Here is a 16481-nt window from a genome sequence, read left to right on the forward strand (position 1 = left end):
AAATGACGTTCACCTTGGGGAGAAGAAAGATTCTAGGCCCAAAGAATCTGGCCAGTGCAAAAGTCCTTATTATTTACAAATTTATCATTCTGAAACATTTTTTGAGGAGATCAGTTGCAACATCTTTGCAATATTTAATATTGTATGCCATTGTAACTATTACATTTAGCTCAATCTGGGAAATAACAAAAAAGGAAAAAAAGTAACCACAAATAGTCAAAAGCAGTCAATCCTGTTCTAGACTTCATTTAGCTTCCCTGGGGGCTCAGCAGTTAAGAAACCACCTGTCAATGCAGGAGACCTGGGTTTGACCCCTGGGTCAGGAAGATCCCCTGGAGAAGGAAACGGCAACACACTCCAGTATTCTTGCCTGGGAAATCCCATGAACAAAGGAGCTTGGCAAGCTACAGTCCATGGGGTCACCAAAGAGTCAGACATGACCGAGTGACTAAATATCACCAAAATTTAGACTCTTGGCGAAAACATTCCCAGAGCAGCTGTCACACTCCCAGGCCTCAGAAAGCACCACTACCCATTCTCCAGAGAAGCATGTGCCCAAGCCCCTCTCACAAAGCTCTCCCCTAGAGTAGCTCCTCTGAGAAGGGGTCGCTACCATGGGTTCTCTTTGAGAAGAAATATCAAGTGGTGGTCGAGTCAGGGGACTAATTCAGTCTCACCAAATTTCCTGTATCTTCATTATATTATGTGCAACTTCAACTTTTGAGATGTTAAAAGTTCTTAACTAACATGAAACATTAAAAAAACTGTTTACCTTTTGACCAGGTAAGCCTGGATTGCCACGTAAACCATTTTCACCCTAAAAGAAACTCACAGAATACATTTCATTAGTCACCAAACACAAACGAATGAAGAATTTCTGCATTTCTAACCATCTGTTCCAGAGTTGTGGGGCAAGGCAGCCTAACGCTGAATGTTCAGTGAGTACAAGGGCTTTGCATCCACCCCTCAGCTGCCAACTCCAGGACTAGCACTTTCGTTCAGAAAATAAGAACGCGGAGGCTCTGACAGGTTTCTCCTAACTAGGAGCATCACCTAAGATTTGAACGTAGGTCTCTCTGATTAGACAGCCCATGCATTCCATATACTTGTGCTTCATTTTATTTTCCCTTTCGAATCTCTGGGCATAATGTTCTAGTCTGACACAGGTTCTCTACAGGCCAAGTACTGTTCTGACAACAAACTGTTATGACCATCTTCTTACAGGTGATTATACAATCAGGAGATAGAACTGGAATTAAGTTCACATAATTCACTTCTGTACATCTAACCGCCCCTCTTCATCATCTCATGGAAAAGGTTTTGTTCTGGTGACCTCTTATCTAAAAACTTATGTCTGTGTATCTATGTGTGTGCCTGTGTGTTTGTATATATATATATAGCACCACCGACTCAATGGACATGAATTTGAGCAAACTCAGGGAGATAGCAGAGAACAGAGGAGCCTGGAGTGCTACAGTCCATGGGGTCACAAAGAGTTGGATACAACTTAGTGACTTAATAACAACAGCAACAACTATATATATTCACACACACATATATACGTATGTGTATCACCTCAGATACGCATGTGACAGAAAGTGAAGAACTAAAGAGCCTCTTGATGAAAGTGAAAGAGGAGAGTGAAAAAGTTGGCTTAGAGCACAACATTCAGAAAACTAAGATCATGGCATCCAATCCCATCACTTCATGGCAAATAGATGGGGAAACAGTGGAAACAGTGGCTGACTTTATTTTTCTGGGCTCCAAAATCACTGCAGATGGTGATTCTTTTCCTTGGAAGGAAAGTTATGACCAACCTAGACAGCATATTAAAAAGCAGAGATATTATTTTGCCAACAAAGATTTGTCTAGTCAAGGCTATGGTTTTTCCAGTAGTCATGTATGGATATGAGAGTTGGACTATAAAGAAAGCTGAGCATAGAAGAATTGATACTTTTGAACTGTGGTGTTAGAGAAGATTCTTGAGAGTCCCTTGGACTGCAAGGAGATCCAACTAGTCCATCCTAAAGGAGATCAGTCCTGTGTGTTCATTGGAAGGACTGATGTGGAAGCTGAAACTCCAATACTTGGCCACCTGATGTGAAGAGCTGACTCATTTGAAAGGCTCTGATGCTGGGAAAGATTGAAGGTGGGAGGAGAAGGGGACGACAGAGGATGAGATGGTTGGATGGCATCACCGACTCAATAGACATGGGTTTGGGTGGACTCCGGAAGTTGGTGATGGACAGGGAGGCCTGGTGTGCTGGGGTCACAAAGAGTCAGACACGACTGAGCAACTGAACTGAACTGAACTGAACTGAATGTTCAGTATACATATACATACATATACATATATATGCATATATACATATATATATATATATATATATACACACACACATACACACACACACATAAAGAGCATATACTTTCTTGCTCGTTCCTGTCGATTGTCTTTAGATCAGTTTTAAAGACATGCCTGATGCTCTTTTATTTGAAACAATTACTTGGGAGAATTTTCCGTTTTTCGCAGTCCATCTGGTTCCTGTGCTGGGTCTGAAGGTTTTCAGCAGAGGCCTATCAGTTTCCATTACTACAATTCACGGGCCATCTCTTTGACAAGCCTGCTTTGCAAACAGCGCACAAGCTAGAATGAGATACCCCGGGAGGATGTGCACATTCCCAGTGGAGCCTCAGGAATTCAGCTGCTCCAAGGAAGTGATTTAGGCTCTCGTGTTTCCAGGTTTAGAAAGCTCAAGACAAACGAGCAATTCTATTGACCACTTTATTTCCAGCAAATATTTTTAAGATTTTTTAAAGTATTGTCTAGAATGAAGTTAGATATCACTTCTTAGAATTTTTAAAATAGAATTCAAATATATGAAGAAAAAAATAATGTCTTTGATTTTTAAAATAGCAATAATATATTCTATTTAAGCCTAAAAAGATCTTTCTCATTTCATCAATTAGTACATTTCTGGAAAGGTTCCATCATTTTTAGCAGCAGCCTAGTGCTCTACGTGTGTACTCACGAATTCATGTCCAATACTTTGTGACCCATGGGTTGTAGCCTGCCAGGCTCCTCTGTCCACATGATTTTCCAGGCAAGAATAATGGAGTGGGTTGCCATTTCCTCCTCCAGGGGCTCTTCCTGACTCAGGGACCAAACCCACATCTCCTGCGTTGGCAGGCAGATTTTTTCATCACTGAGGCACCTGGGATGCCCCATACTGCTATATACACGCACATAATTTTAAAGGTGAAGGCTTTTCTTCAGTTAAATTAAATTATCTGAGTTGCACAGTAAAACTGCTATTATCACAGAATATACTGGAAAAGCAAAGGCAAAACTTTGTGGCTAAGTTTAAGAAGTGTTGAAGCCGCAATAAAATACAATGTACTTATCTATGTAATAAATTTGTATTATTTAAAAAGATATATAGTTTTAGACCTCAGGCATCCCACAATTACATTAGAAACTTCCCATTTTGTTTAATAAAGTGATAGTCAAAGCACATTCTGATTTGACCCCAGGGTGCATTCTATGGAAATAGCTTCTGTTACTCATCACAGAACTATGCCCATTTGTCCATGAGGAACACAATTATTTTCATTGGTTGGTTCAATATAACGTTTTATGTCATATTAGAAGTTACACATGATAACAAGATATGGTATGTAATCCAGTGAAGCTTGCTGACAGTGCGCATTGCCAAAAATACTTTTTGGAAAAAAGAGAGTAGTACTAGTAGCTCCCTGCTTTCTCTGCTCACGGCTCATGCTTATATGCAATGTGCTGTGAGAACTGGCACCTAAAGAACCACCTCTGGGGTTATGTCAGCTTAGGGTCACACCTGGATGACCTGGCAACTGGGCACCAAAAGTCCTTAAAAGGAAGAATGCGTCTCTTTTTGATGGACGTTGGTCTTATGACTGTTATAATGAAAATGTTTTCCTATGGCCAGTGTTAATTGATCTCTGCTCTTTCCTGACCAAAAATTTGTTTCGTAAACATAGTTCTAAACTCCATGATACCCCAATTGACAGCACTGATCACTCTCCAAGGAAGTGAGTTGGCTTCACATGACACAATAACGTGAAAGATTTTGAGATATCAGCAAACTTTTGATGCTTAAAGTGTGCAACTCTGGTATTCAGAAACATTTATTTTCTTCTCACAGATTTTCTCAAAGTTACCAGAGAGGTCTGACATAGAAACTTATAATCATTTAAAACCATTTGGCATTTTTCCGGTCCCTGAGGGACAAGTTAGCATATTGTTTTCGACTCTATCCCCAAATAGTATTAAGTAGCATAACAACTGGCCTTTCCTGGTGGCCCAGCTGGTAAAGAACCCACCTGCAATGCAGGTGACCTCATGTGATTCCTGGGTGGGGAAGATTTCCATGGAGGAGGGATAAGCTGCCCGCTCCACTGTTCTTGGGCTTCCTTGATGGCTCAGAAAGTAAAGAATCCGCCTGTAATGTGGGAGACCTTGGTTTGATCCCTGGGTTGGGAAGATCTCCTGGAGGACTGGATGGCACATGGTAACCCACTTCAGTATTCCTGCCTGGAGAGTCCCCATGGACAGAGGTGCCTGGAGGGCTACAGTTCATGGGGTCACAAAGAGTCAGCCACGACTGAGCGACTAAGCGCAGCATAGCATAACAGCAGAAGGAAAGAGTCTTAAAGAGCAAAATTTTGTTTGAGAGATTAACAGACCATCTTTCTCCTGTCAAGATTTTATCTAAAACTTAATTTGTGTCAATAGAATGAACTTCCTAACTCTGAATCACAGTTTCAAAACTCTTGTGCCCATGCAGCTTGGGATCTAATTGAATTCTATTCAATGAATGCCTGCCTGAAATTACTGGAGGAGCTGACAGCTGTTTTTTCTAAACTCTTGCTGTCCCTCGGTGTTCCTAGTCTCAGCACAGGAAGAATTAAGAAACTTCTTTGGCTTCCCATCAATATTTTAGCCCATTATTGAAAGAAAATTATAATAAATGCTTCTTGTCTCTACTGTAATGTTCAAAGCTTATTTCTGTGGCATGTACTTTGTACTTCAGGTTTTTCCATCAAAGGGCCTGTGCTCCTTTCTTATTATGAATTCAAGGTCCAAATGGGCCACAGATGAATATGAGTAATGAAAAGCGGGGGAAAAAATCTAACATTGCTGCTGAGAGCACTGTCACTGCGTTATTACTGCAATACATAGCGTGTCTTCAACTTCACAGTTCAGTTCAGTCGCTCAGTCGTGTCCAACTCTTCATGACCCCATGCACCGCAGCACAGTAGGCCTCGCTGTCCATCACCAACTCCCAGAGCTTACTCAAACTCCTGTCCACTGAGTCAGTGGTGCCATCCAACCATTTCATCCTCTGTCGTCCCCTTCCCCTCCTGCCTTCAATCTCTCCCAGCATCAGGGTCTTTTCCAATGAGTCAGTTCTTTGCATCAGGTGGCCAAAGTATTGGACTTTCAGCTTCAGCATCAGTCCTTCCAGTGAATATTCAGGACTGATCTCCTTTAGGATGGACTGGTTGGATCTCCTTGCAGTCCAAGGGACTCTCAAGAGTCTTCTCCAACACCACACTTCAAAAGCATCAATTCTTTTGTGCTCAGTTTTCTTTATAGTCCAACTCTCACATCCATATATGACCACTGGAAAAACAATAGCCTTGACTAGATGGACCTTTGTTGGCAAAGTAATATCTCTGCTTTTTAATATGCTGTCTAGGTTGGTCATAACTTTCCTTCCAAGGAGCAAGTGTCTTTTAATTTCATGGCTGCAATCACCATCTGCAGTGATTTTGGAGCCCAGAAAAATAAAGTCTGACACTGTTTCCACTGTTTCCCCACCGATTTGCCATGAAGTGATGGGACCGGATGCCATGATCTTCGTTTTCTGAATGTTGCACTCTAAGCCAACTTTTTCACTTTCACTTTCATCAAGAGGCTCTTTAGTTCTTCTTCACTTTCTGTCATAAGGGTGGTGTCATCTGCATATCTGAGGTTATTGATATTTCTCCCAGCAATACTGATTCCAGCTTGTGTTTCTTCCAGCCCAGCATTTCTCATGATGTACTCTGCATAGAAGTTAATTAAGCAGGGTGACAATATACAGCCTTGACGTACTCCTTCCCCAATTTGGAACCAGTCTGTTGTTCCATGTCCAGTTCTAACTGTTGCTTCCTGACTTGCATACACGTTTCTCAAGAGGCAGGTCAGATGGTCTGGTATTTCCAACTCTTTCAGAATTTTCCACAGTTTATTGTGATCCACACAGTCAAAGGCTTTGGCATAGTCAATAAAGCAGAAATAGGTGTGTTTCTGGAACTCTCTTGCTTTTTTTATGATCCACTGGATGTTGGCAATTTGATCTCTGGTTCCTATGCCTTTTCTAAAACCAGCTTGAACATCAGGAAGTTCACGGTTCACATATTGCTGAAGCCTGGCTTGGAGGATTTTGAGCATTACTTTACTAGTGTGTGAGATGAGTGCAATTGTGTGGTAGTTTGGGCATTCTTTGGCATTATCTTTTTTGTGACTGGAATGAAAACTGACCTTTTCCAGTCCTGTGGCCACTGCTGAGTTTTCCAAATTTGCTGGCATATTGAGTGCAGCACTTTCACAGCATCATCTTTTAGGATTTGAAATAGCTCAACTGGAATCCCATCACCTTTTCCCACTAATTAATTCATATTCATTAATAGAAAATTTACTTAAATTGAGTATTGAGTGAAATAGCTGGAACATATATCTGAAGTGAAATGCCAGAATCCTAACATGAAAACCAATAAAGGAGGAAGCCAAAAGTAAATCTGATTTTGATTTTGTGTATCACTAACCTGACCTCCGGAGAAGGCAATGGCAACCCACTCCAGTACTCTTGCCTGGAAAATCCCATGGATGGAGGAGCCTGGTGGGCTGCAGTCCATGGGGTCACAAAGAGTCAGACATGACTGAGCGACTTCACTTTCACTTTTCACTTTCATGCACTGGAGAAGGAGATGGCAACCCACTCCAATGTTCTTGCCTGGAGAATCCCAGGGACTGCGGAGCCTGGTGGGAGGCTGTTTATGGGGTTGCACAGAGTCGGACCCAACTGAAGTGACTTAGCAGCAGCAGCAGCAACCTGACCTCTGCATTTCCGACAACAGTCCTGCTGTACTTAGACCATAATTTTTCATGATTGAATTTTTATATGGTTCTTACATTCCTGCCACTCAACTAAATATTTTAGGAAATAAAACATATACCTCCTATGTTTTTTTCAGATATTTCATCCAATCAGAGTCCTTTTATTTCAGGGAGGAGTATTTTTTCCTCCTATGTGTGAAGACTTCATTTCAAAAGCTAAATTGTTAAATTAAAAAAGCTATATACTGCATAGGATTGAAAACGTCAAACTTTTTTAACTCTTGTATTTGTTGGATCCTTTATGCAGCTAACACATGGAGATATATTCACATGAATGTTCAGAATAGGGCAAATTTAAAACATTCTTAATAAAAAAATGAATGAGATCCTATTGTTACTTATTTTTGTGAATCTTTCAAAGAAGAGAAAGCCAGCCCACCAAAAGTAATACATGGTCAGCACGTGTCTTAATCACAGTAATATAAACATGGGGAGTTAGTAACAGGTGAACTCAACATCTACTCTTAGTAGAAACTTTTAACCTGAGTCTCTGTGTGTGCACAGTATATGCAGAGGAGCACTCTAGAAAACAAGCAGGGGGAGTATTCTTAAACACAGGGTCAGGGGTAAATTTATACATTTGTATCCACCAGTTTCACCAAAGAATATTAAGGTACTGACCCTATTGAAAGTTCTTTAAAGTCAGGCATGTTCGCAGTTTACTTTGTATTGTGGACAACAAAACAACACAGTTTGATGTGTGGATACTGAAAAAGTGTCTTCTGAGCCCTAAATTTCTGCCCACTGGTCTTTTTTCACACAGGACAAATATCATATGGGCCTTACACACGACACCCCTTTCTGTCAGCATGAAGCTTATTCAGCAAGTCGATCATTTTTCAAATGAGTGTTTGGCGTCCTTCTATGCCACTGTAACTGTCCCCTGGGCACAAACACTCCTTTAAAATGTGGCACTGGGAACTCAGCACATTATTTATTCCACACATAATCTCAAGTGCAGAGTAGAGATTAGGACTCACACACACACACACACACACAATCTTGTTCTGGATATTACACAATACTTGCATTACTATGACTTGCTTTTTCAAGGCTAAATTGCTTGCATATACAGTAAATGTGTAGTCGACTAAAACTGCTAAGTTCTCCTTTCAAGGAGGATATTTTTACAATCCTTTTTCAAATTACTGGACTGCAAATTACACTGGAAAAAAAGAAAGAAAGAAAGTGAAAGTCACTCAGTCATATTCAACTGTTTGTGACCCCATGAACTGTAGCCCGCCAGGCTTCTCTGTCCATGGGACTCTCCTGGCAAGAATACTGGAGTGGGTAGCCAGCCTTTCCGTGCTCCAGGGGATCTTCCTGACCAAGAGATCCCGTCTCCTGCACTGCAGCCGGACTCTGTACCATCTAAGCCACATTATTCAAATAAAAAACAAAAAATTTTGAAATAGTTTGGGGAAGTAAACATCTCTTTCCATTTATAGCCAAGTTAGGGATTTGAGTTTTGGCCAATGTTGCTGACCTCATTACAAAATCTGCGCTCCAGATTTATGTCATCAGAATGGCTTTCTTAAAGTGGGTCTGTTAAGAATGAGTGTGTGGATGTTTCACTTTCTTGTGAGAGCAGCTGGAAGGCAGTCTTGACGTGATCTTGAAGCATCACAAAAGTACCAGGGAAACAGAAGACAACCGAAGTGAATCATCCACTGAAATATCTGGAGAGGAGTAGCAGACATCTGAATCACATATTCTAACACATGGAAGACAACTGAAGATATAACGAGGGGGCAGTGTCATCAGTAAGCTCCTGTTGGGGACAGTGAGACACCCGTAACTGCAAACTACTTCCGGTCCGCCATGCTCGTGTTGAGTAATTTATAGTTCTACTCCGTATCAGTTAATTCAACTGAAGGCACCGAAGGCACCAGTTCCTTATCCTGAGTCCTGAGGGAAATGGTTGTGAAAGTCTGGAGGAAGAACACACCTTTGCAATGTTGTAAGAAAGTCAGGAGATTTCCAAACCTAACACAGAGGACAAGACAGCAAGATCACCTGGAGACTTCTGCTTGAGAGAGAAGGGACAGCCTGCTCGCTCCTGGGGAGATGGGAAGCCAGTTCTAGGGCTGCACACTCTCCCCTCCATTCCTGCTTCCCCAAACCCCACTTCTGCAGACAGTACCAGAGACTTCCACTGAAGACTTTCAGCATCCAGGGGCCTTTCCAATCCTCCTCAGAATAATTTTCTAACAATCACCTTGTGTTTCTCTTCTTTATTGTCCTGGAGCTAAGTCCCCCTGAGTTCTGAACAACTCAACATGCATTAGGCAGAACCAAGCAGGTGCCACGTGCTGGCCGGGTGATGGGGTGACAGGTACGAGGGGCACCCCTACCCTTGTTCTGCAGGAGCTCACCCGGGGGACCAGGACACAGACTATGCGGGTAATGCAAATAAAGTGCTATGTGAGCAGAGTCCAGGGCTGCTAATTTCTGCCTCGCGGCCAAGAAGGCTTCGTGGAAAAGATGCAACTTTTCTCGTGTTTGAATTCAGTAATCTGTGAAAATGCAGTGACGGTGGGAGGAAAGAAACATACTGTCTGTGGCTATTCTCTAGAACCTTCTTCTCTTACCCAGCAGCCTCAGGAAGGACCTTCCATGGGCTGTGATGTCCCTGACCAGCTGCTAAAATCTCATTTAGACCCATCCATATCAAGAAAATCCTAATATCTGAGCTTGTAGACATCTATAGAAAATACCAAGTGCATCTCTAAACCCATTACTGCATATCTCAGAAATCTACACCAGGAATAAAATAATGAGGACAAAACTGCAATTAGAAAAGATACACGCATCCCTATGTTCAAGCAGCACTATCCACAATAGCCAAGACATAGAGACAAGCTAAATGCCCACTGACAGATGAATGGAGAAAGAAGATGTGGTGCCCATATAGAATGGAGTATTCTGGTGTTTGTTGTTTAGTCTCTAAGATTTACCTGACTCTTTTGCAACCCCGTGGACTGTAGCCCACCAGGCTCCTCTGTCCATGAGATTTCCCAGGCAAGAATACTGGAGTGGGTTGCCATTTCCTTCTCCAGGGGATCTGTCTGACCCAGGAATCAAACCCACACCTCTTGTACTCTCAAAGAACTGGCAGGCAGATTCTTTACCACTGAGCCACTAGGGAAGCCTCAGTTATAAAATAAATTGAAATATGAAATAATGTCCTTTGCAGCAACATAGATGAATCTAGAGATGATCACACTAAGTGAAGTAAGTCAGACAAAGAAAGACAAGTATCAGATGCTGTCCCTTTTATGTGGAATCTAAAAGAATGACACATGGGAAGATATCTACAGAACAGAAACAGACTCACAGACGTAGAGAACAGACTGGTGGGTGCAGGAGGGCAGGAGGCTGGGGTGGAGTGGGAGGCTGGGACAGCAGATGCAAACTGTTATATAGGAGGGCCACACAACCAGGTCCTGTACCGCACAGGGAACTGAATTCAGAACCCTGTGGTAAACCACAATGTGGAAGAATATGAAAAAGGATGTATATGTGTGTATGTATATATATAGGTATGTATATATATATATTATCTGTATAGCTGAATCAATTTGCAGCAATTAGCCCAACATTGCAAATCAACTATACTTCAATCAAATCAATTCTAAAAAAGAATAAAACAATGTGCCACTAAACTACGCAGAGAAACAGGGACTGTGTAATCTTTTTTATGGCAATGTTTGAATATTTGTGTGCTAGATTCTCACAGTGCATTAAACCAAACAGGAACATTAGCAGACTAGCGTCTTAAAATCTGGCTAACTGTTTAGCAAATAAAAGTCGAGTGCATGGGTGCCAGAGAGACTGCATGTGTCGAGCCTGTCATCCATCTGTTGTGTTCTCTGCCAACTGCTCCACTTGGGGTGTGAGTGGAAGGCATTAGGAGGGAATAAGAAACCATTAAGAAATAAAATCAACTGCAGAGTGAGCAAGTTTCTTTTTCTCTTTCCTGTTCTTCTATTACCTCTGTCCTTCTCAGGTTTCTGTTTATTTTGGTGCTAGCTGTATCAATATACTGCCCGCAGATAAGACAATTAAATGAGACTCACGCTAGGTAAAGGCAGTCGCTTTTCACTGATCATTTAAGTCTCATTCTTGTAACTTTAGTAAGTGAAGCTAACAAGTAGTCTGACAAAACTATTTTCTTTGTGGTCATTTTTTTTTCCATAAATAGACATTGCTTATGATAAGAAGTTCAATCCCATGTCCATATTTAACTATACCTTTATTTACTGCAAAATTCTCTGAAATACAAGAGTATATATGTGATTCTCTGTTAAGAAATATTTTCTCTAACATAGAGCCCGTACCAGTTTTATAAATCTTGACAATTCACAGAACGGAAATATCCCATTTTTAGAATAAAGCTGTGTTGCACTTTTTTTCTCCTTATTCAGTTTGCAATTCAGACAATAAGTTGTCACATAGAAATAGATATTTTAACTTTTTCAACTTGAAAATTCTTGATTTCACTGGCAAGCTGGGTAAAACCAGATAATACAGGGCGAAAGCCAAGTAACAAAAATTCTGTAGTTTTCTTAAAACACTCCTGTAAGTTTCAGAGTTTCTCAGACATTAATGCTACATCTGGACCAGGGCTGCTGCAGAGTTCATTATAATTCACAACAGCTACCACCCTTGTCTATGCTTTCATAAATTGTAACAGCATCTGCCTTTATTTCCTGAAGCTGCAGTCTTCTCATAAAATGTCTTTTTAAGGGAAAATTGAGATGCAAAGATCAGAGTCATTTCATTTTCCAACAGAAAAGAAATACAAAGACAGTTAGGGAACAATGGGTTTGCCCAGTTTAGTTTCATCCTGCTACAAATACTGGGGGCTTCAGAGTTTATGGTGAAAAGACCCATCACGCAAAACAGATCACAAGGAGGATAGTCAGTCTGGCTATTTTTAAGAAGTGCAACTTGGCAACTCTCACCACGTTATCAGATATACTACTCTGGCGCCTTAGTGCATGTGAATTTTTACCTCTAGAAGTTTGATATTTTTTTTTTTTAATAAAGTCATGACACTAAGTGAAACACTTGTATTTTTGATCAAATGAATATCTAAATCTTTTTGGTCAAGTGAATAAAAAATATACATATTTAGATATCAAAAGCATATTTGGTGGAGAGCATAAAGAGAGAATTTTTTGGTTAGATGTTGAGATTAGGTTAATCTGGAGAGTGTTCCCATGACTGGCCTGCCCCGAGGTGGACGTGCAGGACAGACAAGCTCTCCAGAGAATCAGGTGTGGCAAACGTGAAAGAATATTTCAAATATAACTTGAATCTGGAAACCAAACAAAATAAAATGGTATTGTTTTCATAGTAGTACTTATTTCAGAAGGTAAAGCTACACAAAATCCTTTCACGTGGTGAAAGACACGCTGATGATTTTCAAGAGGTGGACACAGTTTTCTGAGGTTGGGAGAGTTATCTCTAAGGACAGGCAGATTGTTGACATTTCTCAAAAGAAGTCATACAAATGGCCAACAGGTACATGAAAAGGTGTTCAGGATCATTAACTTAAAGAAATGCAAACAAAACCACAAGGAAATATCATTTAACATCTGTTAGAATGACTTTTATAAAAAAAGACAAAAGATAACGGAGAAAAGATGCCAAAGATGCGGAGAAAAAGGAACACTTATGTACTGTTGGTTCAAATGTATTTTAAATAAGCAAACTAAATTTCATTTTTTCCTACTAAATCAAAATATTGAGCCTAAAATAAGGGTCTATAGACTTCACATTTAATTTCCAAATACATGGGGTTTCTAAAGTATACTTGATATTTATTTCTCATTTTGATGTTAATTTTTCATTTAAATGTTTTTTTCTCTGCAATCACCCTCTGTGTTTTGTCAGTCTTTTAACTTTACTGAGGCTTTCAATGGCTAAGTCAAAGATCTCTCTCAGAAAATGTCACATTGCACTTTAAATTATGTGGGCTATTTTCAAATATCTTTTGATATTGAATTTCTATAATAACATAATTCCACGGTAATAAGAGAACAGACTCTATGTGATTTCAATACCTTTAGACCATGAAGTTTTTGCACCTTGTTTTGTCCCCCTGAATATATTCCAGTGTCTCTTAGTCTATGGGAACTTAGACAGAATTTGTATCTTACTGTCGTATGAAAATTGTATAAATCCTAGTTATGCTGAATTGGTTCATAGTGCATTTCAGGTCTACCATATCTTCCTACTTTTCTGTCCATTCTATAAATTTTTGAGAGTTTGATATTGTCCAATTAAAATCTTAATTTATCTACTTAAAAAGTAACTGCAATATACAGTTGAATTATATGTAACTTTGTTCTGTATTTTCCAAGTCTCCTGTAAATATGCTATCATACTTTCATAATTTAAAAAAGAAAAAAAAAGGATAAAAAAAAGGAACCCATAGACTTCAAGACAAGGGACACTGCTCTCCCTGGAACAGGAAGGAGGAAAGCCCCCTATGCACTTCCCTCTCGAGGCTGCAGGCAAACAAATTTAAGATCTAATTTGGAACTGTCTGAAAAAAAAAAATGTGAGCAGCTCAGGGGCACTTCAGAGAAGAAAACATGGTAAAGGTGCAAGAACCATGGATCCAAGTGGGTAGAGATTCAGATTCTGATTCCACTATTTATTCAGTTCAGTTCAGTCACTCAGTCATGTCTGACTCTTCGCGACCCCGTGGACGGCAGCATGCCAGGCCTCCCTGTCCATTACCAAGTCCCGGAGTTAGTGGTGAAAATTTGGGGAAATTTCTCCATCTATGAGACAATGACAATAAATCATACCTCATAGAGATTGAGTGGGGAATTAACGAAATAATGTAAAGAAGTCTCTTGACACATAATAATGTTATGTGTTATTAGTTGACACATAATAATATTATGTGTTATTAGTTAACACATAATAATAATTTAGTTAATGGCTACTATTATTATTATTGTAAAAGTTTGTACTTGTGAAATTTTCAGTTAGGTTGAAAATTCATTAGAGTCCTAATATCCAGTTTGTTTTAAGAAGTCAAAGTTATTTAGGATATGCAACTTTTATTTTAAATTTTCCACTCAATATATTTTGAATAAATAATATATATTCCCTCAAATGAGTTCTAGTTTATCTAGTCTTTTCAATAACAAAATAATCAAACTGCTTTCTTTTAAAATTATTTCTATTGTTTACCAAATATTTATATATCAGGTCCTGAGCAGGGACTTTCATGAATTATTTCAGCTCATCTTTAAGACAAAATTGGAAATTGATACAATATAATTTTTATTTCATAAAAAGAGAACTTGGAAACAATAAGAGACGTGCCCTAAATTACACAGAGCAAGGCTTTGAGCTGGGATTCAAACCCAAGATGTTTCTAACTCTGGGTATTTAATAACTGAATGGTAGAACAATGATGGCTATCACTTACTGCACACTTGCCCCATGAAAAGTAAAATTAATATTCTAAAAGTTTTCCCTCAAAAATAAACATTTTAAGACAAATTCCAAATAATTCAGAAGATTAAAAAATTGGCTTTAGCATAAATTAGGCTCTATATTATTCAATTTTTTACTATCACATTATTAGGATGAAGATTATAATTATTCATATTTTCCTATCTGATACATGAAATAGGGAGTGAAGCAGTTTTTTATCTGCAATATTCAAGTAATGAAGGCAAGCATGTTCTGAGTGAGATGTCTGGAGGTAACACAGAGGGCAGGATTTGCTCCCAGTGTCCAAATCTCATTTTCCCACTGCATATCATGAGGATGTGAGTTGTGAGTACATGTATGTGTGTGTGCAGGCTGTATATATGTACGTACATACTTGTGTGATCTTATTAAACCACTCACTCTTCCTGGAAATTGAACCATCCAAAGTCCTCGTTTTGAGTGACAGTGGTTTCTGTCCAAGTAAGCTTACCAGAAGTCCTTAATGACTAACATCTAAGAACATTTGCTACATAGAGTAGATTTTCTTACATGAACCCAGAACAGAAAGCTTACGAAATCTCTTATGCAAAATCCTAGCTAAGCTGAATAATTGTAAAGGGAACAGTTATTTTCCTGCCATGTGTTGGCAGTAAGGTCACATATATTATCAGGTTAGAAAATCTATTCAAATCTGTGCAAGGTGATACATATTATAATTACAAAAGAACATAATTAAATATTATAGTTCTTATCTTTAAAGTCCTCATGATTCCATAATCCATCAACTGATTTCATAATATAGTGTTCACTATACTATTTTTCTCCTGGGCCCCAGAAGAAAAATGCCACCTCAAGAAACTAAAACTTTGTTCAGGGCCTTGATTTAAAAATATTTACTGCTAGCAAACTTCAAAGTATAGGTTTATTTTAGGATAATGGGATTTACCTGCAAATCACTGAATTTAATACAATGTTTGACGGGGAGCCTGGTGGGCTGCCGTCTGGGGTTGCACAGAGTCGGACACGACTGAAGCGATTTAGAAGAAGCAGCAGCAGCATCACACTGTACATAAATGTAAAGTGCAGTTATTATACAAATTCTACTCTGTGCTGCTGAGGGTAGGCTTCCCTTCATTAATATGACTAAGGTTTCTAGTTTAAATGTTAAACCTTAGAAAACTTCACTTTGAGAATATTATACCTGAGATATATGTTCTATGGCACTTTGAATATGTTCTCATTCCGAGTGAACCAATTCACCTTGTTTTATTTTGCCTTGTAACAGAACTCTTAAGCACTTCTAAGGCAAGAACTCCAGAGAATCACAAACGCAGAGAAGCAGAGTCCAAGATGAGCTTGGAGATGCCGTGTGGTTACTTCAGGTGATGTGTTAAGACTGTGGGAGCACACCTTTGAGGATACATGATACTTTAGGAAGGATTTTTCTTTGGAAACTTAAAATCAAGTGATTTTCATTATAAAACAATGGAAATATTTTACCCCAGACATAAGTACCCATCTTTACAACATAATTTAAAATTTCTGAAAGTTTAAAATAAAAAAAAAAATGATATATCTTCATTGGAGTCAAATATTTAAAATTTATGAATCATGCCATCAGATAACACAGCAGCTTTATTGCTCTTTTCATTTTGCATATATTTATCAGAGATATTTTAGATAAATGTGGATTACAGAAGTGAGAAAAACACTCTTGAGGTGACATTTCTTCACTGATGAGTGTTATAGCCCTTTAACAGCTACACACACGACTGAGCGACTGAACTGAACTGAACAGCTAAATGAATGACACATT

The 16481-nt window shown here is 39.2% G+C and overlaps 1 protein-coding gene across 1 annotated transcript in view; it reads right to left on the reverse strand.

Annotated features, from left to right (window-relative positions):
• Positions 1-16481, reverse strand: part of COL19A1 (collagen type XIX alpha 1 chain) — a 474185-nt gene that overhangs the window by 349612 nt on the left and 108092 nt on the right. Inside the window, exon 10 of the mRNA XM_069599490.1 lies at positions 773-817. Coding sequence (XP_069455591.1) covers positions 773-817 — 45 coding nt within the window. The remainder of the gene's footprint in view (positions 1-772; positions 818-16481) is intronic.

The sequence above is a fragment of the Ovis canadensis genome, chromosome 9 (genome assembly GCF_042477335.2).
Source record: "Ovis canadensis isolate MfBH-ARS-UI-01 breed Bighorn chromosome 9, ARS-UI_OviCan_v2, whole genome shotgun sequence".
NCBI lineage: Eukaryota > Metazoa > Chordata > Mammalia > Artiodactyla > Bovidae > Ovis > Ovis canadensis.